The 22066-nt window shown below is 40.5% G+C and overlaps 1 protein-coding gene across 3 annotated transcripts in view; it reads left to right on the top strand.

The window, feature by feature from the left end:
• The window catches only part of LOC140740518 (matrix metalloproteinase-15-like), a 72819-nt gene that overhangs the window by 6159 nt on the left and 44594 nt on the right, over positions 1–22066 (top strand). The window contains exon 1 of one of the 3 annotated variants that reach the window (XM_073069733.1): positions 5180–5300. The exons of the other annotated variants lie outside the window; for them this stretch is intronic. Coding sequence (XP_072925834.1) covers positions 5289–5300 — 12 coding nt within the window. The 5' untranslated portion in view covers positions 5180–5288. Of the gene's footprint in view, positions 1–5179; positions 5301–22066 lie in introns of those variants that run through there. 3 annotated transcript variants of the gene reach the window in all.

Here is a 22066-nt window from a genome sequence, read left to right as displayed (position 1 = left end):
CAGGGATTACATACTATAATGAGCTGCAGAATGAAGTCAGACAGCATTGCCAACAGCAGCATATCATTTCCCAGTGAGTTTAAGGCATATATGTCAAACTCAAGGCCCGCGGGCCAAATTCGGCCAGCGGTGGAATTATCTTTGGCCTGCGGGATAATATCTAATTACTATTAAGGCTGGCCCCAGTAATCGAAGCGCCTATGGCGTATGATATGGCTAATGCTGAGTTTATTCAGGTACCAGGTTTTCAGGGTTTTTAGTGTTTATTCGGCAGTCTTCTTCATAAGAAACGGAATTTGTAAAGTGAAACACTTTGCAGTTATAGCAGAGACTGAGACACATGAGAGCAGGCTGAAAAAACGGAGGCAACGAAAGCTGCGTTCGCACGCGTCCGACTGATCCGGCCCGCATGAAGCTGCATTTTGCTCAATCCGGCCCGTGACCTAAAATGAGTTTGACACCCCTGGCTTAAGGAATTCTCTGCATATTTTGAACAGAAGGGAATTGTTATGTCACCACGCACCCCGACATCTCTTGGTGCACCTGAAACCACTGTCACCGCTGTGGATGTAAATCAGTTTTCCAGAGAGAGAACCCATGGAGAGTATCTGGCCTAGATGGTATATCTGGCGGTGTCCTTAGATTCTGTGCAGATCAGCTGGCAGGGTTATTTGCAGACATTTTTAACCTCTTCTTGCTTCAATCTGTGGATCCCACATGGCTCTGATATCTACCATCTTGAAGTGCTTCAAGAGTTTAGTCATGGCACAGTAACTCCAGCTTCCCAGACAACCTCAACGCACTGTAATTCTCCTATTGCCGAAATAAGTCTATGGCAGACGCCATCTTGCTGGCTCTACGCTTATCTCTGGAACATCTTGACACTAAAGACATCTATGTCAGACTATTGTTTATTGATGATAGATCTGCCCTGAATACTATTACTCCAAGCAAACTCATCACCAAGCTCTGCACCCTGGTAATTAATGCCTCCCTTTGCAAATGGATCCTTGACTTTCTGATCAGCAGACCACTGTCAGTAAGGATGAGTAACTACATCTCTACCACAATTTTTCTAAACACTGACGATCCACAAGGCTATGTCCTCAGTCACTTATTCTTCACCTGGTACACCCATGTCTGTATGGTCAAAATCTGCTCTAACTCCATCTACAAGTTTGCAAATGATGTCAGTGTAATGGGCTGCATCTCAAATAACAATCAGAGTACAGGAAGGTGATAGCTTAGTAATGTGGTGGTGTGACAATAATCTTTCTCTCAATGTCAACAAAACAAGAGAGCTGGTTATTGACTTAAGAAGACAGGATGGGGTGGTGGTCTTCATCAGTGGTGCTGAGGTTGAGATCTTCAAGTTCTTAGGAGTGAACATCACCAATAACATGTCCGGATCCAACTCCATCAAGAAAGGTCATGACTTCCCCAGGAGGCTAAAGGAACTTGGCATGTCCCCATCAATCCTTTTCATTTTTATTGATGCACCACAGAATGCATCTTATCCCATTAGCATGTTAACTGCCCTGCCCTTGACCGTAAGAAACTGCAGAGAGTTGTGGAGTTGTCTCTGCACATCTGTGGAACCAGCCTCTCCTCCTTCTGTAAAGCAACAAGCAAAATCGAAGACTGCACCCACCCTGGACAGTCTCTTTTTCTACTGAGCAGAAGATACAAAAACTTAAAAGCACATAACCCCCAAACTCAAGGTTAGCTTCTACCCTGCTGTTATAAGACTATTGAATGGTCCCCTAGTTCAATAAAATGAACGTTTGACCTCACAATCTACCTCCTACCACCCTGCAGCTTATTGTTTACATGCACTGCATGTTATCTGTAGATGTTACACTTTATTCTGTTGCTGCATTTTACTTTGCTCTACCTCACTGTAATGTGTATCGATTTTATCTGAAAAAACTTTTCACTGATTCTTGGTATATGTGACAATAATAAACCAATTCCACTTCTGATGAATTATTCACAGTCAAGTGATAAAAGAGCTATTTCAATGGCTTCCACTTCTGTTCTTCATTCACATTTGCCTTCTGCTCTTCTTGTGACTTCTACTGTTCTTTAGCTGACTGCTCTGTAGCCGCTGACACATTATGCACTCATGACAGCATGTTTTTCAGCAGAAAGTAAGATCACCAAGATTCTTGACAGCTGCCTTGGAGGAGAAATTATGAGACAAAAGCTTGTGAATGTCAGTAGCCTGTTCAATCATTTTTCATTCACTGGCCTTGATTTCATAATTTGCATACTGCTTAGTTATGTATGATTTGCAAATTGGAGTCATGACATAGTACACCAGACTTTGCAGAGTGAATACAACATAACAACTTGGAAAACTGCCAGTGACCTGCACGATCCACTAAGCATTCAGTGACCAGAATTGCCTTGAGCAACAATATATCTCATTGCTGATATTACAATGCCCACAAAGCGGAGTAATTGGCATCCTTAACATAAGTAAACATGCAAACTCCACCTGTTGTTCTCAGGCAAGACAATGAAGTACAGTGAGTTCTCTTTCACTTGAGAGCATCTGTGAACTGCTTTATCTAACTGTATGAATTATTATACATTACTAAGTCAGCCTAGAAAGAGTCCAAGATGAGACTCTGTGGCAGGCAATTTCCCTGCTCTGATATTGGAATTATAACTGAAATGCATGGCAGATTTTAATGATGATATCCTTACTGAAATGTAAACTTTTCACATACTGAAGATCAATTAGGCAATTTAACTCAGAAGACACTGGGCAGAGGTAGCCTCTTGTTGGGATCCCTTCATCTCTAACATTTCCTCCAACTCTTAGCAAATTGTACTTTGCAGGCCCTCTACTCATCATCTCTGTCATATTATATGCAGAATAATCCCAGGGGAAATCCCCCTAATGCACGGCTACAGGGAGCTACATGTTTACTTAGGAGGTCTGAAGGCAGAATCAATCTTCTCAGAGTGTACCACATCACATTCAGTAAGCTTTAGGGACACTTACAGTCTAAAAGGCACCGGACAATTATACCATGGTGTGCAATCATTGAAACAGCCAGTAAAAATCATTCAGCAGTCCATTTGCAAATTAAATAATGAACCTTTCAAATTGCACAGTCTGATGTCTTCCCTGCTGCTGAATGAGAGGGTATTTGTTTTAAAATGGTAGCGCCAACATTAAATGAGCATATAGGCATCACAAGAAGCTATCCACAAACTTCTGAGTGACAGCCGTTTACCAGTATGTCATCTGGTACATCTTGTGGCACAAAACACACCAGATAGCATTTAGATGACATTTTAGAATCAAATTGTCACCCCTCGCTTCCAAAAACACATGAAAAGGATCTGATTATTGTGATAAATGTGTTAATATCATTGGCAGCTTCTTCATGCTGTTGTTCATGGTAAATTAGGGAAGATGCTATCTTATAACAGTAAATGTACTAATTGACATTTATTATTAAGTCCTCTTACTTACAATGACTGAATAAGTTATAGTTAGTTACATTTGTAAAGTGCTCCTGGGATTTTAGTCAAAATTTTACAACTTTGTTGTATATACCACTACTCTTCTTAATAGTCAATCTTCTATCTTTTTAAAAATCTAATAAATTCAAAACTTAATTGTAGCTCATGTTTCATTCCATTTGTTCATGTCCTAGCCTGCATGTTCGTCAAAATACTAAATTCACAATTCCTATTTTAAATTTCAAAATGATTCACATTTTCCATCTCCTTATATATGCAATCTCTTCCAAATCATTAAAATTGGTGGAACTTGATTTTGATACTTTCTTTAACCATTGCTTTTCACACCAGTTTCCACATATTATTAACCATTCTAACATGCACCTTAATTCTCAGACATGGACATGAAGCCTTTTACTTCAGACCAATGAAGCAGTTTGTGACCTTTTCTGTGTTAAAAGTGCTACCAAGCTAGAAATAACTGCAAATGAGTGGTCTGGATTAAAACTGCATAGCATTTATTTTAATTTGGTTGACTATAACCCAACAATTTTTTTAAACACCAATATGCACATCATTTTCAATTGTGGAATCTGGAAAATCCAAGGTGAGCACTAAAGTTTATCAGTAGTGGAAAGGGGCGGTGATGAAAATTCTTGTGGGATAATTTTCTCTGATAGCTTTAAAGACTTGAACACTGGTGAACTGAATATCATTTCATTTGATGGGGAAATAGAAATTGGAAGGAAAACAGTTTAAAAAAATAGTGAGGCCAATGATGTGCAGATAAGAACATTGGGTTGCACACCATGGATGTAAGAAATGAACAGGCTGTGAGAGGTAATTGCCTGCATGCTCAGTTGAAGGGAGATCTGCAAACTGAGGTATGAATCTCATTTTTTACATTCAAGACAGTTTCACATTTATGCAATTTACAAAATGTGAAAGTATGTAAAATGATTCATGAATGACACAGCACAAAGTTGAACTGAATTAAACTGAATACTCCTGGACTGCAACACACACAAATTGCTGGAGGGACTCAGCATTTTGTGTGTGTTGCTTTGGATTTCCAGCTTCAGCAGATTTTCTCGTGTTTATATTCTGGACTGTTTCGATGACTCTTTCGTTTGATTTTGTATATTCTGTGGCTTTTGCTAGTTTTTAGCCGTTAGTGTGATTTGTTCTTTGCATGTTGGGGGTTTGATGTTTTTCTTTGAATGGGTTAAATGGTTTTTCTTTATTTTGTAGTTGTCTGTGGGAAGACGAATCTCAGAGTTATATAGTACATACATACAGTACTTTGATAATAAATCTACTTTGAATCTTGTGAATCTTTTGAAGAAGATTTTACAGGAGGATTGAATTTCCCTCTACAATTCAATGCTTCTGAGAAATGTTGAAGCTTCCAAGGGAAAACTACATTTATACATGTTCAGAGCGGTGGGCATTAGGACCCGGTGTAGCTCTGAATCCGCAGTGTTTCTGTTCACGAAAATAATCACGATCAAAGGTGGAAGTAAAAAAGCGATCGGAAAGAGGTGAAACGCCATCAGTCATTGGAAAAGCGTTAGGCTATAGTCGGTCAATGATCGGAACAATTTTAATGGAGCATGTGAAAGCCCTGCTCCGATGAAAGCTACAATTATTACTAAGCAACGCAGTGGTTTAATTATTGGGTTTTGGATTTTTGATCCTCTACATCAACCCGGCACGGTGGAGAGCGCCCTCGATAGCGATCTGTCACTAGAACGAACTCGGGAACTTCCCGAGCCCGGCGCTGAAACATACGTTCTTAAGTGTTTTATATGCATAGAAAGGTGAAATATATACTATTTACGAATGCAAACGTTTGACTAACTGACGCTAAATAATACCGGATGTACCTGTTCTGACTTACTTAGTAAGAGAACTAATGATTTTTTTCGATCCCGATCCATGATAACTCACGTACATCCTCCCATATACTTTGTCATTTCTAGATTACTTATAACAGCTAATACAATGTAAATGCTATGTAAAATAGTTGTAATACTGCATTGTGTAGGGAATAATTACAAGAAAAAAAAGTCTGTACATGCTCGAACAACAAGTGCTGGAAGAGCACTTTCGGGTTTTCGCGATCCGCGGTTGGTTGAATTCATGGATAAGGAGGGCCGACTGTATTCCTCCTTATTATGTAAAATAGGAATTAGCTTTTCTTAATGCTGGTTTATTAAATAAACCAGTCAAGTCAGTGGATGCAACAGACTTGAATTTTCAGAAGGCATTTGATGAGGTGCCACACAAGAGATTATCAAACAAAATAAAAAGCTGGTGGATTCAGGAAATTCTGAGATAGGATGGTGAACAGCCAAAGGTTATGCTCCATATTGATACTATTGAAGTTGGCAGGAAGGTAGAAAATTTAAAGCTGTGGTACAGGGAAGGTTTTTTATACAGAGTGCTAGATGCCTAGACCATACTGCCAGGGTAAGTAGTGAAATGGGCTTTTAGATCGTCATTTAAACAAGCAGGAATGAATCATGTTCATGATGAAGATATTAAGTTAATTTGGAAATGTGTTTGGGACAGATATTGTGTGGTGAAAGACCTGTTCCTATGCTATTCTGTGTTCTAAGATTCCATGATTTTGCAATGGTATATTGAAGAGGATTGGGGACTTCTTAATGGACAGAAAACAGACCTTGGGAATGAATGGGTCATATTCAGCTTTGACTGCTTCTGTGTGGTTGGGATTGGTGCTGTGACCCTGACTCTTTATAAAGTGTATCAGTAATAAAGGGATCACATTTAATATAACTGAGTTTGCTGATGATACAAAGCAAGGGAGTAGTCCAGGCGTGTGAGAAGGGTGGAGAGAGAATTTGGGATATACACTCAGTGGCCACTTTATTAGGTAGCTTCTGTACCTAATGATGTGGCCACACCGTATGATCGTGGTGTGCTGCTGTAGCCCATCCACTTCAAGGTTTGACATGTTGTGTATTCAGAGATGCTCGCCTGCACACCACTGTTGTACTGCGTGGTTATCTGAGTTACTGTCGCCTTCCTGCCAGCATTCTCCTTTGACCTCTCTCATTAAAAAGCAGTTTTCACCCACAGAGCTGCCACTCACTGGATTTTTTTTTGTTTTTCACACAATTCTCTTTAAACCCTAGAGACCTCTGTATGTGAAAATTACAGGAGATCAGCAAATTCTGAAATACTCAAACCACCCCATCTGGCACCTACTATCATTCCACAATCAGAATCACTTGGATCACATATCTTCCCCATTCTGATTTTTGATCTGAGCCTCATGACCATGTCTGTATTCTTTCATGTATTGGATTGCCACCACATGATTGGCTGATTAGATATTTGCATTAATGAGCAGGTGTACAGGTGTTACAAGTAACGTGGCCACTGAGCGTAGAGACTAAGGCAAGGGTATGACAGAAGGAATATAATGTGATAAGATGTGAAGTCTTCACTATGAACGAAAATAGTAAAAGGGTAGAGTATTTTCTTAAACATGAAGTCTGCAGATGCTGGAAATCCAAAGCAACACACACACAATGCTGGAGGAACTCAGCAGATCAGGCAGCATCTAAGGAAATGAATGAATGGTCAACATTTTGGGTCGAGACCCTTCTTCAGGACTATTTTCTAAGTGGTGAGAAATTGAAAGTTGTTGGTGTTCAGAAGTATCTGGGTTCCTTAGTTCTCAAGGTTACAGAAAATTAAAATGTTGATACTGCAAACAATTAAGAAGGCAAATGGTATTCTTCCTTTTATAGCAAGATGGTGTGTTCCATTGTATACAGCCCTGGTGAGGTTGCAATGGAATATTTAGTGCTACTGTCTCTCTACCTAAGGAAGGATATACTTATGGACTGCTGCAAGGGTTCACCAGATTAACTCATAGGATGGTAGGTTTGCTGTATGAGCAGACATTAAATAGGCTGAGTCCATGTAGAAAAATGGGAGGAAATCTCATTAATGTGATAAAGATTCATATGGTGCTTGATAGGCTAGGTATGGAGTTGGTGTTTCTTGGCGAGGTGCCAATAATTGGACACCATTATCTTATGATGGTGAATACTTGACCAAAGGACTGAAGATCAATTGGCTTTTAGGCATTAAGGATATAAAGTTGGTGCAAGAAAATAGCATTGAGGATCAGCCTTGGTCTTATAGAGTGGCAGACCAGCCACAAGGGGAAATAACCTCTTCCTACTTCTGTAACTTATGCAAATAGATACCAATTCTCTTAAGACATGATGCTTTAATAAAGAGGAAACCATTATCTTATGAAATAAACATCTAACAATACCAATGGAGGACATATCTCCATCATATTTCCACTTGCCCAGTGAAATTTCTGTGATCTATGTTCTGGTTGTAACACACTTTTTCACACGAATGGGAGTTTCATTTATCAAAGTATGTGGTCAAATTTAGATTTGCTTCAGGTGAGCAATGGGCCTTCGAGCTCGTCTTCGGAAGCCTTTCCTGCTCAGTTTCTCAGGAGCTTTGCACAGACTTTTTTACAACTCTCAGTGCCCGCTCTAATTTTTTGTCTTTATTCGTTTTTGGCATCTGCATGTCATTGGCAAGTCCAGCAGTCATTGTTCAAACCAATTTTCTCTTGATAAGATAATGGTGAGCTATCTTTTCCTGTGCAGTTATACAAAGAATTCCAACTGAATTGATTCTTAGAGTGTAGCAGTTCTGGTGTAACTGTGGTTACTTCTTAGGCCATTTCAGAAGGCATTTAAGAGTCAACCACATGGTGACTCTGAAGCCACACATATCCAGGCATGTATAGTTGACTGAATAAGGAAAGAAGATTTCATCCCCTGAAATGCATTAGTGATTCATTTAGGTTATCATAACAATCTGATGGTCTTTAATGTAATCATTTCTAGTAACTAGTTACTGATTTTTGTTTTAAAATTCCAGATTATTAACTGAATTCAAATTACCAGCTGCCCTTGTTGTATTTAAATTTGGGTCTTTGGTTTGCTAGTCAAGGTCTGAATTCTCACTCTGGTATTTTAAATGCTGTACCAACTTTTGGAATTTTAGGAGCAGGATGGGAGAATTGAACACTGTTTAATGAGTAAGTAGAGCTGTTCTGTTTGGTGGTATAGTGGCATCAGCACTGGACTTCAAGGCAGATGGTAAATCCAGCCAGGTCCCAACTGGACAGCAGCAGTGTCTGCAAGGAGTAAAGGCCTGGCTATCTGCTTCTGTGTCTTGCCATGAAAACACTAGCAACCATTTTGAAAATAACCATTACGAGGTCATGAAGAGTTGGACTTGACTAAACAACTGAACAAAAAAGAGCTGTTCTGATTTTTATTGTACATAACTACACATGACAGGTATATTTTAGACTTTGAGATCTGCACTCTGGGAAATGGCAAGTTTTAGTCTTCTCTGACCACATCAGAACTACAGGAAAGCAATTAGAGTGGGTAAAAAATCCAGACGACTGTGTTTAACTTCAGCTGATGTGTGTTTATATATTTAAGTATAAATTTTTTTGCAAAGAATGTTACAAAGAAATTATTCCATTCAGAGAGCAATTGCTGTTCAAGTAGGAGTTATAAGCCCAGTTCTACTTGTCTGAAGATGAATAAAGATGTAAAGAAATTATGGTTCAGGTGACCCCAAATTCAGTGCAACTACAATATTAGTGATGTACGTCATACATTTGACCACTGTACCGATCAGTTATTCATAAAGTTATGCCAAAATTTGGTGCATAGCAGCAAATACAAATGGGAAAGTAACTGTCAAATTTGCAACTTAACTTCCAGAATGGTATTGGCTATACAGATTTTTCATACAAGTAAAACCAGTTCTTATATTTTCAAATTCTTTAACTGTTGTTTATAAATAGTTGCAAGCAGACAAGTGCCACACCTGCCCCTACACCTCCTCCCTCACGACTATTCAGGGCCCCAAACAGGCCTTCCAGGTGAGGTGACACTTCACCTGCCAGTCTGTTGGGGTCATCTACTGTGTCTTGTGCTCCCGGCTGGCCTCCTGTATAGTGGTGAAACTTGACGAAGACTGACAGGCCACTTCGCTGAGCACCTACATTCTATCCGTCAGAAAAAGCAGGATCTCCCAGTAGTCAACCATTTCAATTCTATTTTCCATTCCCATTCCGACATGTCAGTCCATGGCCTCCTCTACTGCCGCAATGAGGCCACTCTCAGGTTGGAGGAGCAACACCTGATGGCATGAACATCGATTTCTCGAACTTCCAGTAATTGCTGCCCTTCCTCCTTCGTCATTCCACATCCCCATTTCCCTCTCTCACCTCATCTCCTTACCTGACCATCACCTTCCTCTGGTGCTCCTCCTTCCCTTTCTTCTACCCTCTCCTATCAGATTCCCCCTCCTCCATCTTTACCTCTTTCACCAATCAACTTGCAGCTCTTTACTTCACACCCTCCCTCCTCTGCCAGTTTCACCTATCACCTACCACCTTGTACTTTTTCTCCACTCCCCCCACCTTCATACTCTGACTTGTTCCCTTTCTTTCCAGTCCTGATGAAGGATCTTGGCCCAAAACCTCGACTGTTCAACTCTTCTCCATAGATGCTGCCTGGCCTGCTGAGCTCCTTCATCATTTAGTGTGTGTGTTGCTTTGCATTTCCAGCATCTGCAGATTTTCTTGTGTTTGTGATTATAAATAGTGGTAGATTTTCTTACATTGAAATTAATTTGATTGCTAAGAATGATCAGAATACATATCACAAGGGCCACATATTTCTCTTATCCATGTGAGATGATATTTATCTCCCATCTGTTCTTTCTCTTGAAAAGGTGACAATGGACTGACTCCTATTTGAACTGCTGCAGCCTGTGGGGGTGAAAGTACTCCTACAGTGCTGAGATAAGGAGTCAATAAGACTTTTATCAATGGTTAGTGAAGGAATAGCAAAACAGCAAAACGGTGGTTAATTTCACTTCTGACAAAATGTTTTAACTGGCAGCTCTTTTTGACGTAGTCCTGATACATGAGCTTTTAATAAATCCAACACATGTACAACAGAAAGGCACTCTGTATGTTGAGTGGATTTCTAGAGTGAGCTTCATGCAGGATAAAAAAAAGTACCCTAAAATTAAACAACTATTTTTAGTCTGATTTGTTATTCCTTCATTGTTTCCAGATAAGGTTCTTTTCTCAGCGCTGTTAAAGGGATTATCTTTACCACACTGTCTTGGATATCTTGTTCCACAATACTATTTCATTTTTGGAGATCAACAGCTAAAGTGATATGGTAAATGTACGACATTGTTGATTTCTGCGATATTACAGAAAACTAAAATGAAAGCAGGCTAATGTGTGATTTTCTAATGATAAATGTGGATTTATGAAACACGATTAACTGAGTTCAAGAACATCAATTTCACGTGAACAGATATGTGTGCATGTTGTTTAATATATTTAATATAGAGTACTGTGCAAAAGTCTTAGGCACATGTATAGCTAGGGTGCCTAAGACTTTTGCATAGTACGGTAGTAACTTTATGTATTGCACTGTACTGCTGCAGCAAAAAAAACAAATTTCATGTCATATATGAGTGGTAATAAACCTGATTCTAATACTCTATTGTGGACTGAGAGTGGGAAGGGGACAGGGAGAGTGGAATCATGGTTGGGAAAAGTGGAAGGGAGAGGGGAAGGAGCAGGAAGCACCAGGGAGTCATTATGTAATGATCAATAAACCATTTGTCTGGAATCAAATTACCTTGCCTGGTGTCTGAGGGCTGTGTGTGTTTGCACTGCACCAACCCAACTGCCCCCTGCCCCTGGTACTGCTCTGCCACCTGTCCCATGGTGCTCCATCCTCACCATTCCCAATATCCTTTGTTGTTGCCTGATTTATTTTATTTTTTCTTTTTCCAATACTTTTATTAAGTTTCATATACACAAATACAGAATTCATAAGGATACTTATTATAAATCAAAATAAAATAGCATGAAATGCACTATATATAAATCACACTGATACAGTCACGGTATCCCATAATGAATATCAGTCAAATAAAATAAATTGAATCTAGAGAAGATCCGTTGTTCGATTTCTGAATCTAACCAAGATTTTCAAATGTTACGGGGACCCTTTCTGAACTATTTTAATCTTTGAATTAAAATACAGATCTGGGCTATTGTTATTATAAAACACTATATGGTAAAGTACTCTTTTTTCCTCTCGTGTTTTTTTTACCAACCAGCTTTGTCTTGGTAGGGGGTATAGACTTTATGAATGATTTAAATATGACATAACATCACATGAGCATGTGTGGCGGGGGGGGGGGGGGGGGAACAACTTCCTTCCATTTAAGCAAGATCGCCTTCCTAGCCATAAGAGAAATAAAACCCGCAAATGAGAAGGCTCCAAAATTATAACTCTTTCCTCAATAATACCAAATAAGGCAGTCAAAGCATTGGGCTTAAAACTAACTTTAAAAAGTACAGAAAAAGTTTGGAATACATCTTTCCAATATTTTTCAAGCTCAAACATGACCAAAACATGTGAATTAATGAAGCCTCTCCACTATTACATCTGTCATAGTAAGGAGATATAACTGCAATATAACAAGAGAGCTTCTCTTTAGACATATGAGCCCTATGTACTACTTTAAACTGTAGAAGGGAATGACGAGCACATAATGATGAAGAATTAACCATTTTGGAAATAATCCTCCCGGTCTCATCAGATAATGAAGCCAGATTTATGAACTCGCTTTCCACTCTATGTTGATGAATACAGTACTGTGTGAAAGTGTTAGGCACCCTGCTTTTATATATATATATATATATATATGCACTTCAGACTTCTATACAGTACTGTAGCTTCATAGAAATTGCAGGTTGGAGCTCAACTCATCATGCATGTGTTAGTGTCAGGTCTTTTGAGACTAGCTCTAACATTAAATTATTTACTTACCTCTTAATTACATTCTTATATAATAATGTAAATGTCTTGATTGCATATCATATTAAACTTTCTAAATTGATAAATTGGTTTATTATTGTCACATTTTCTGAACTACTGTGAAATCTTTGTTTTGCATGCCATCCATACAGGTCATTTCATAGCAACAGTGCATTGAGATAAAGTGTTACAGTTAGAGAGAAAGGACAGCACAGGCAAGGTGAAAGGAATTAATGAGGTAGATTGTGATATAAGCAAGTGGTCACTTGTGGAAAAAGAGTGCGTGGAAATGCTAATTTTGATGGTTTAAGAAAGGATCTGGCATGTATACATTGGGACAAGCTGTTTCCTGGCAATGGTGTACTTGGTAAGTGCAAGGCATTCAAAAGTGAAATTTTGAGAGTACAAAGCTTGTGTGTGCCTGTCAGTTTTTTAGGAACCTTGGTTTTCAAGAGATATTGAGGCCCTGGTTAAGGAAATAAAGGCAGTGCTTAGCAGGTAGGAACAAGTGAGGTACTTATGGAGTTTAAGAAATGCAAGAGAACATTTAACAAAGACCAGGAAGTCTGAAAGAAGGCTTAAAGTTGCTCTAGCACATATATGTCAAACTCAAGGCCCGCGGGCCAAATTCGGCCCGTGGTGGAATTATCTTTGGCCCGCGAAATAATATCTAATTACTATTAAAGCTGGCCCCAGTAATCAAAGCGCCTATGGCGTATGATATGGCTAATGCTGAGTTTATTCAGGTACCAGGTTTTCAGGGGTTTTAGTGTTTATTCGGCAGTCTTGCTCGGCAGTCTTCTTCATAAGAAACGGAATTTGTAAAGTGAAACACTTTGTAGTTATAGCAGAGACTGAGACACATGAGAGCCGGCTGAAAAAACGGAGGCAACGAAAGCTGCGTTCGCACGCGTCCGACTGATCCGGCCCGCATGAAGCTGCATTTTGCTCAATCCGGCCCGTGACCTAAAATGAGTTTGACACCCCTGCCCGAGCAGACAAGGTGAAAGAAAATCCTAAGGGATTCTACAGATATGTTGGAAGCAAAAGGATTGTAAGGGACAAAATTGGTCCTCTGGAAAATCAGAACAGTAATCCATGTTTGGAGCCAAAAGAGATGGGGGAGATCTTAAATGGATTTTTTGCATCTGTATTTACTCAGGAATTGGACGCAGCGTCTGTAGAAGTAAGGCAAAGCAGTATCAAATTCATGGACCCTGTACAGATTACAGAGGAGGAGGTGTTTGCTGTCTTGAAATATATTAGGGTGGATAAAACCCCAGGGCTTGATTAGGTGTTCCCTTGAACCCTAAGGGAGGCAAGTGCAGCAATTGCAGGGGCCTTAGCAGAGATATTTATAACATCCTTAGTGACAGGAGAGGTACCAGAGGATTGGATGATAGCTAATGTTGTTCTGATATTTAAGAAAGACTCTAAAATGAAAAAAGTACGAAGTAAATATTATTATCAGAATACAAATATGTCACTACATACAACCCTGAGATTCATTTTCCTGCAGGTACACTCAGCAAATCTATAGAATAGTAAGTATATCAAGGTAAAGGAAAGATCAACCAGAAGACAACCGACTGTGCAAATGCAAATATAAGTAAACAGTAATAACTAATGGGAACATGAAATAACTGGATAAAGAGTTAAAATGAGATCATTGGTTGTGAGAACATATCAATGGATGGACAAATGAGTGTTATTATCCCCTTTTGTTCCATAGCCTATTGGTTGAGGAGTAGTATCTGTTCCTGAACCTGGGGGTTTGAGTCCTTAGCTCTTGTACCATCTACCTGATGGCAGCAGAAGGAAAAGAGCATGGCCTGGGTGGTGAGGATCTCTGATGGATGATGCTTTTCTATGACAGTGTTTCATGTCGATGTGCTCAGTGATTGGAGGGCTTTAAAAACAAACCAGGAAATTATAGACCATTGAGCCTGACGTCAGTAATGGGAAAGTTATTGGAAGGTGTTTTAAAGGGCCATATATATGAGTATTTGGATAGACATGGACTGATTAGGGATAGTCAGAATGGCTTCATGTGTGCTGGTTGTGTCTAACCAATCTTATAGAGCTTTTCAAGGAAGTTACCAGGAATATTGATGAAGGCAAGCCACTGGGCTGTTGTCTACATGGACTTTAGCAAGGCATTTGACAAGGTCCGGCATGGGAGGTTGATCAAGAAGATTCGGTTGCTCGGCATTCAAGGTGAGGTAGTATATTGGTTTAGACCATACAACCATAAAACCATAGAACATTACAGCACAGAAACAGGCCTTTTGGCCCTTCTTGGCTGTGCCGAACCATTTTTCTGCCTAGTCCCAGTGACCTGCACCTGGGCCATATCCCTCCAAACCCCTCTCATCCATGTACCTGTCCAAGTTTTTCTTAAATGTTAAAAGTGAGCCGGCATTCACCACTTCATTTGGCAGCTCATTCCACACTCCCACCACTCTCCGTGTGAAGAAGCCCCCCCCCCCCCCAATGTTCCCTTTAAACTTTTCTCCCTTCACCCTTAACCCATGCCCTCTGGTTTTTTCCTCCCCTAGCCTGCTTGCATTCACTCTATCTATACCCATCATAATTTTATACACCTCTATCAAATCACCTCTCATTCTCCTACACTCCAGGGAATAAAGTCCTAACCTATTCAACCTTTCTCTGTAACTCAGTTTCTCAAGTCCCGGCAACATCCTTGTAAACCTTCTCTGCACTCTTTCAACCATACTAATATCCCTCCTGTAATTAGGTGACCAAAACTGCACACAATACTCCAAATTCGGTCTCACCAATGTCTGATACAACCTCACCATTACATTCCAACTCTTATACTCAATACTTTGATTTATAAAGGCCAATGTACCAAAAGCTCTCTTTACTACCCTATCTACTTGTGATGCCACTTTTAGACATTGACTTTGTGGGAGAAGCCAGAGAGTGGTAGTAGCTGATTGTCTCTCTGAGGAGGCGTGTGACGAGTGAAGTGCCACAGAGATTGGTGCTGGATCCATTGTTGTTTGTCATGGTATGGTTAACTGGATCAGCAAATTTGTGGATGACAACAAGACTGGGGGTGTAGTGGACAGTGAGGAAGATTATACTAAGATTGGTGGAGGGGCAGGTAGTGTTGAGGAAACAGGTAGGATGCAGAAGGACTTAGACAGGCTAAGAGAATGGGCAAGAAAGTGGCAAATGAAGTATAATGTTGGAAAATGCATGATCATGCACTTTGGTAGTAGAAATAAATGTGTGGACTATGTTCTAAATGGGGAGAAAATTCAAATTGAGATGCAAAGGGACTTGGGAGTCCTTGTGCAGAACACCCTAAAGGTTAACTTGCAGTTTGAGATGGTGGTGAGGAAGGCAAATGCCATGTTAGCATTCATTTCAAGAGGTCTAGAATACAAGAGCAGGGATGTGATGCTAAGGCTTTATAAGGCACTGGTGAGACCTCAGCTTGAGTATTGTGAACAGGTTTGGGCTCCTCATCTTAGAAAAGATGTGCTGGAATTGGAGAAGGTCCAGAGGAGGTTCACAAGGATGATTCCAGGAATGAAAGGGTTATCATACGAGGAACGATTGGTGGCTCTGGGTCTGTACTTGCTGGAATTTAGAAGGATGAGGGGGATCTGATTGAAACCTTTCGAATGTTGAAAGGCCTAGACAGAGCAGATGTGGAAAGGATGTTTCCCATTGTGGGAGAGTCCAGGGCAAGAGGGTACAGCCTTAGGATAGAGGGGCACCCTTTGAAAACAGAGATGTGGGGAAATTTCTTTAGCCTGAGGGTGGTGAGTTTATAGAATTTGTTGCCACATACAACTGTGGAGGCCAGGTTGTTGGATGTATTTAAGGCAGAGATTGATAGGTTCTTAATTGGACATTGCATCAAAGGTTATGGGGAGAAGGTCGGGAAATGGGGTTGAGGAGGAGTAAAAAAGGGATCAGCCATGATTGAATGACGGAGCAGACTAGATGGGCCAAATGGCCTAATTCTGCTTCTATGTCTTATAGTCTTATGGCCTTATTATCAGAGCTCGCAGTACAATCTATACCAGCTGGAAAAATGGGCTGAAAAATGGCAGATGGAATTTAATGCAGACAAGTGTGAGGTATAGAGGGCTATAGGTAATCCTAGTAATTTCTGAGGTAGGTACATATTCGGCACAACTTTGTGGGCCAAAAGGCCTGTATTGTGCTGTAGGTTTTCTACGTTTCTATGTATTGCACTTTGGTAAGACCAATAAGAGTAGGTCTTACACAGTGAATGGTCGGGCACTGAGGAGTGCGGTAGAACAAAGGGATCTGGAAATACAGGTCCATAATTCAATGAAAGTGGCATAGCAGGTAGTTAATGTTATAACAAGAGCTTTTGGCACATTGGCCTTCATAAATTGAAGTATTGGTGGGAGATGGGATGTTATGTTGAAGTTGTATAATGTGTTGGTGAGGCTTAATTTGGAGTATTGTGTGCAGTTTTGGTCACCTACCTACAGGATGTTGCCGGGTCTGGAGGACCTGAGTTTATAAGGAATGATTGAATGGATTAGAACGTGGAAGAATGAGTGGGATTTGATAGGGGTATACAAAATTCTGAGGGGTATCGATAGGGTAAATGCAAGCAGGCTTTTTCTGTTGAGGTTGGGTGAGAATCCAAGTAGAGTTTAAGGTGAAAGGTGAAAAGTTTAAGGGGAGTATAAGGGGAAACTTCTTCACTCAGAGGGTCATGAGAGTGTATAATGAGCTGCCAGCGCAAGTGGTACATGTGAACTCGATTTCAACGTTTAAGAGAACTTTGGATAGGTACATGGATGGTAGGGATATGCAGGGCTATGGTCCTAGTGCAGGTTGATGGGAGTAGGCAGGTTAATTGGTTGAGCACAGACTACATGGGCCAATTTGCTTGTTTCTGTGCTGAACTTTTTTCTGTCTCTAAATTTCTGTCAGTCTTTTTATTACAGTGAACCAATGCCATTGGGGAGGGGTTGGAGATTAGATTCATTTCTCTTGCCTCCCCATTCATAATAGCCAGATGTCAAATTTTCAACTTCATGGGGCAAGCAGGTTCCAGAGATGCACATTAAACTGGATGGATACTGGTGTTATAAAGATTAGTCATGCTGGAATTGAAGCCTATTGATCTTTGTTGGAATAGTGACAAATACCATATACCATGCAGGGTGTGACTTTTACAATGATTGCCAAGAAGTATACTCTTGTACAACTTATTTTCAGTTTTACTTTTGCAGAGGCTCTTAACGTTGAAATATGTGAAATTCAAGACTTCAGAATTTTCTCTCCAGTGTAAGTTTGGGATATAGCTTTTCTATTTATCTGAGCAAGTATTGTTTTAAAACCTGGCCATTTAGAGATGGGGCAATTAAGTCACAAAAAGTGAGTTTGCCTGTGAGGGGTGTGCTGGGACAGTTCCAGACATGGGAATGACCAGTAGAAATACCCAGAAATAAATGGCAGCCCAAAGAAAAAAGTAGAAATGGCCAGAGATAGATTTTAAGGATGGGTTTAAAGCAAAGGAAAGGGTTTAGAGAAAGGATTCTAGAGATTGAAACTCAGATGGCTGAAAGTGTGATTGCAAATTGTAAAATGAAGAAGTAGGAGAATATTAGAAATGGCTCAGTTGAATGACAAATTTTGGAGTTAGTTGGTGGTGGTTGTTGGATTAGAGATGTATATAGGAAGGGTCAAGTCTATAGAAGGACTTAAATCGGAATTGTAGCTGAGAATGGGCTGATGGGCAAATATGACTTGATAGAGAATGGGATAAATCGTCAAGGCTTGCTGTAAATTGACATTTATGAAGTATGAAAAGAAGATCAGTTGACCAGTGAACTAAATTAAATAGAAGGAGAAAACAATGGAGATACTCGGCACCTGACCAGGTGGGGTGGTATCACTGGAGAGAAAAACAAGTTGAAAGGACATTAGTCTGAAATACTAACCTTTTCTAAAGGAATTACCTGACCTCAAGTTTTATGAACATTTTTTTTAGAACTCACAATATAGAACCGTACAGCAGTGGAACAGGCCCTTTGGCACACAATATCTGCGCTGAATGTGATGCTGAAATAAACTAAAATCTCTTCTGAATCTCCATAAATCTTCATTTCTTGCATATTCATATGTCTATCTAGCAACCTCTTAATGCCATTATTGTATCAGCTTCCATCACTAAATATGGCATCCTGTTCCAGACACTGACCACACTCTGTAAAAACAAATGTATTTGGCATTTCTACCCAGGCAAAAAGGTGCTGATTGTCCACCTTATCAATGCCCATCATAGTTTCATCAACTTTTATCAGGTCTTCTCTCAGCCCATGCTGAGTTCCTCCAGCTTGTTGTACGTGTTGCTTTGATCACAGCATCTGCAGTGTACTTTGTGTCCTTGCTGCTAAACTTCATCTTTAACTTTTGCCCAATTAGTTTTCTCCAGGAGAAAAACCAATTCCTTCAGTCACCATCTCAAACTCAATTGACTTTAACTTTTAATTGGCATATGTGCCACACTGAGCAATCTTGCAAACATGACCTCCACATGGACCCCAGGTTAAACTTTCAACCTTCTGTTCTGTTCATCTACTTTTCCCCATTTTCTCACCCTTTCTTCTCATGAAACTCTCACTCAGACACCTCTTACGCCTTCAGACGCAGTTATTCCAATAAACAAATGTGAGGTTTTGCACTTTGGGAGGTCAAGTGCAAGAGGAAAGTTTGCATATAAATACAGCATTGACATACAGAGGGATCTTCACCATGGAATTACAACATTGACACACACAGGATCTTCAGGTCCGATTCTAAAGCTTCCGGAAAGTGGCTGTGCAAATAGGAAGGGCAGTAAAGAAGGCATATGGCATGCTTGCCTTCATTTTTTGCAGCATTGAATATAAGGGTAAGGTAGTCATGTTGCAGCTGTATAAAACTTTGATTAAACCATACTTCAAATACTGTGTGCAATTCTGGTCACCCCATCACAGAAAAGATGTGGAAGCTTTGGAAAGAGAGCCAGTGGAGTGATGGATTGCTGCTTGGATTAGAGGGCATGAACTATAAGCAGATAATGGAAAAAAATTCTTGGTTGATGGAGGAGATGCGGGTGAGGGCACCATTGATGACGGCAGAAGGGATAATCAATTATGCCCTCACACGCATCTCCTCCATTTCCTGCACTTCGGCCCTCACCGCATCCTCCCGTCACCACAACAGGGACCGAGTTCCCCTTGTCCTCACCTACCACCCCACTAGCCTCCGGATCCAGCATATTATCCTCTACAACTTCCGCCAACTTCAACAGGACCCCACCACTAAGCACATCTTTCCCTCTCGACCCCTCTCTGCTTTTCGTAGGGATCGTTCCCTCCTCGACTGCCTGGTCCACACGTCCCTCCCCACAGATCTCACACCTGGTACTTATCCCTGCAAGCGTAAGTGCTACACCTCCTCTCTTACCACCATTCAGGGCCCCAAACAGTCCTTCCAGGTGAGGCAACACTTCACTTGTGAGTCTGTTGGGGTAATCTATTGCATCCGGTGCTCCCGGTGTGGCCTCCTCTACATCGGCGAGACCCGACACAGATTTGGGGACCACTTCGTCGAGCACCTCCGCTCCATCCGCCACAACAGACAGTATTCCCAGTTGCCACCCACTTCAACTCTGCTTCACATTCCCATTCGGATATATCCATACATGGCCTCCTCTACTGCCATGATGAGGCCAAACTCAGGTTGGAGGAGCAACACCTCATATACCGTCTGGGTAGTCTCCAGCCCCTTGGCATGAAGATTGAATTCTCCAACTTCCAGTAATTCCCTCCCTCTCCCTTCCCCCATCCCAATTTCAATCTGCCTCCTCTTCTAGCTGCCTATCACCTCTCTCATGATTCTGCCTTCTTTTACTACACAGTGCTTTCCCCTTACATTCCTTCTTCACCTTTCCTGCCTATCCCCTCCCTGCTTCCCCTTCCCCACCCCTTGATCTTTCCTCTGATTGGTTTTTCACTTGGCACCTACCAGCCTTCTCCTTCCCACCCTCCCCCCACCTTCTTTATAGGGCCCCTGTTCCCTCCTTCTTCAGTCCTGTTGAAGGGTCTCGGCCCAAAATGTTGACTGGTTGCTTCCATGGATGCTGCCCAACCTGCTGAGTTCCTCCAGCATGTTGTACGTCCAGCAGCAAAGGATTGTGATGTGATAAATATTATTGTACTTCCATATTGTGTATAGTTGTTGAGTATCCAGTATCCATTTTGAGACTGGGAAGAGTCAGTATGAACTGTATTAGGCAGATTGTGCAGTCAAGATTTGAAGGAAAGTTTGGACAAAGAAAGATTTTCAACCCCTTTGATCCCATCCCTCTTCTGATGCAGCCATTATGATTACTTATGTATGTCAGATGTCCTTGCCTCGTTTTTTGGATGACTTTCAGAATGTTAATCATCTTCCTCAACAAAGTAGATACTCCATTTTCTTTACTGTGTTTCCTTAACTTGCTGTTTGGAACCCACAAACTTGGCATTGCATAAGGACTGCTCTATATCTTTCCTTTCTGTAGTTCTTTACTAAGAAGCTGAAGAGCAGTAGCTTTGCATGTCATTCGTTATAGCGCTTGGCCATGATAGTGCTTTGTACTGTTCTGTGGATCTTGCATGTTATCTTTTTATAATCTGATGTTTGATAGAAGCAGGCAATTATGCCAACACCATAATGATCAATTCTTTCCCCACACACTGTTAAATAGTTTTAACACAGCTTGATTAGAATACCCCAGAGCTGATCAACACACTCAGTCCTATTTAGCTTTCACTTTGGCAAGTACTATCCCACTCATGGACAAGACAGACACTAACTTTTACAGCCAACGTGTGGTACCTTGCATTTTATTCTGAACAAATCAGACGTGTATTCTGCTGGTTGTGAGCTCAGCTGATTTCTTTGAATCTGCACTCCTTGTGACTGCAAGTTTATGTACTTTTCATTAAAACTGAAAGTAGCTCACTTACATTATCCCCAATGTTCATCCAAGTGTCTACCACATAATATCCTGAAATTAACTTGCAATGACTGCTGGTGTGCTTCTTCCTAACTGGTTACTAATCCATCCTGCAACTATTTTTTTCCATCTCACAATCACAATTGGATTAGAAGACTTTATGCTTAGTTGAGGCCTTTCATTGGCTAACTTGTCAAGCTTAAAGAACAAATGGAACAAAACTTGCTGGGAAACGCTAACTGTTCCACCAAGATTGGGATTCTTGCGCAAATGCAGAAGTCCTACCTTCTGGAGACTTTACCAATGGTTTTCAAGTTTAAAACTCCTTATGGAATTCAGAGGTGGAGTGCAAGCTTTCTCCTAATCTGCATTTTAGGATAAGGTTAGGAACAGTGAGTCAATTCAATATCAATGGAGAGGAATGGCAACAAGGAATATGGATAGTTGTTAGAATGTAATGATTCAACTAATTGAATATACTTACATGTTAACAATTAATTAAAATTTTAAAATATTGTTGAGTTTTTGATCTTATTTTAAAAATGTTACTTGTTTTATGAAGTATTATTTGCTTTGAATTTCAGAGAATGACAACTTTGATGGCCAATTAACGTAGGGCCAAGGT

The sequence above is a fragment of the Hemitrygon akajei genome, chromosome 17, assembly GCF_048418815.1.
Source record: "Hemitrygon akajei chromosome 17, sHemAka1.3, whole genome shotgun sequence".
In the NCBI taxonomy this organism is placed as follows: domain Eukaryota; kingdom Metazoa; phylum Chordata; class Chondrichthyes; order Myliobatiformes; family Dasyatidae; genus Hemitrygon; species Hemitrygon akajei.
The sequence above is the reverse complement of the archived record's forward strand: the minus strand, read 5'-3'. Positions and strand labels throughout refer to the sequence as shown.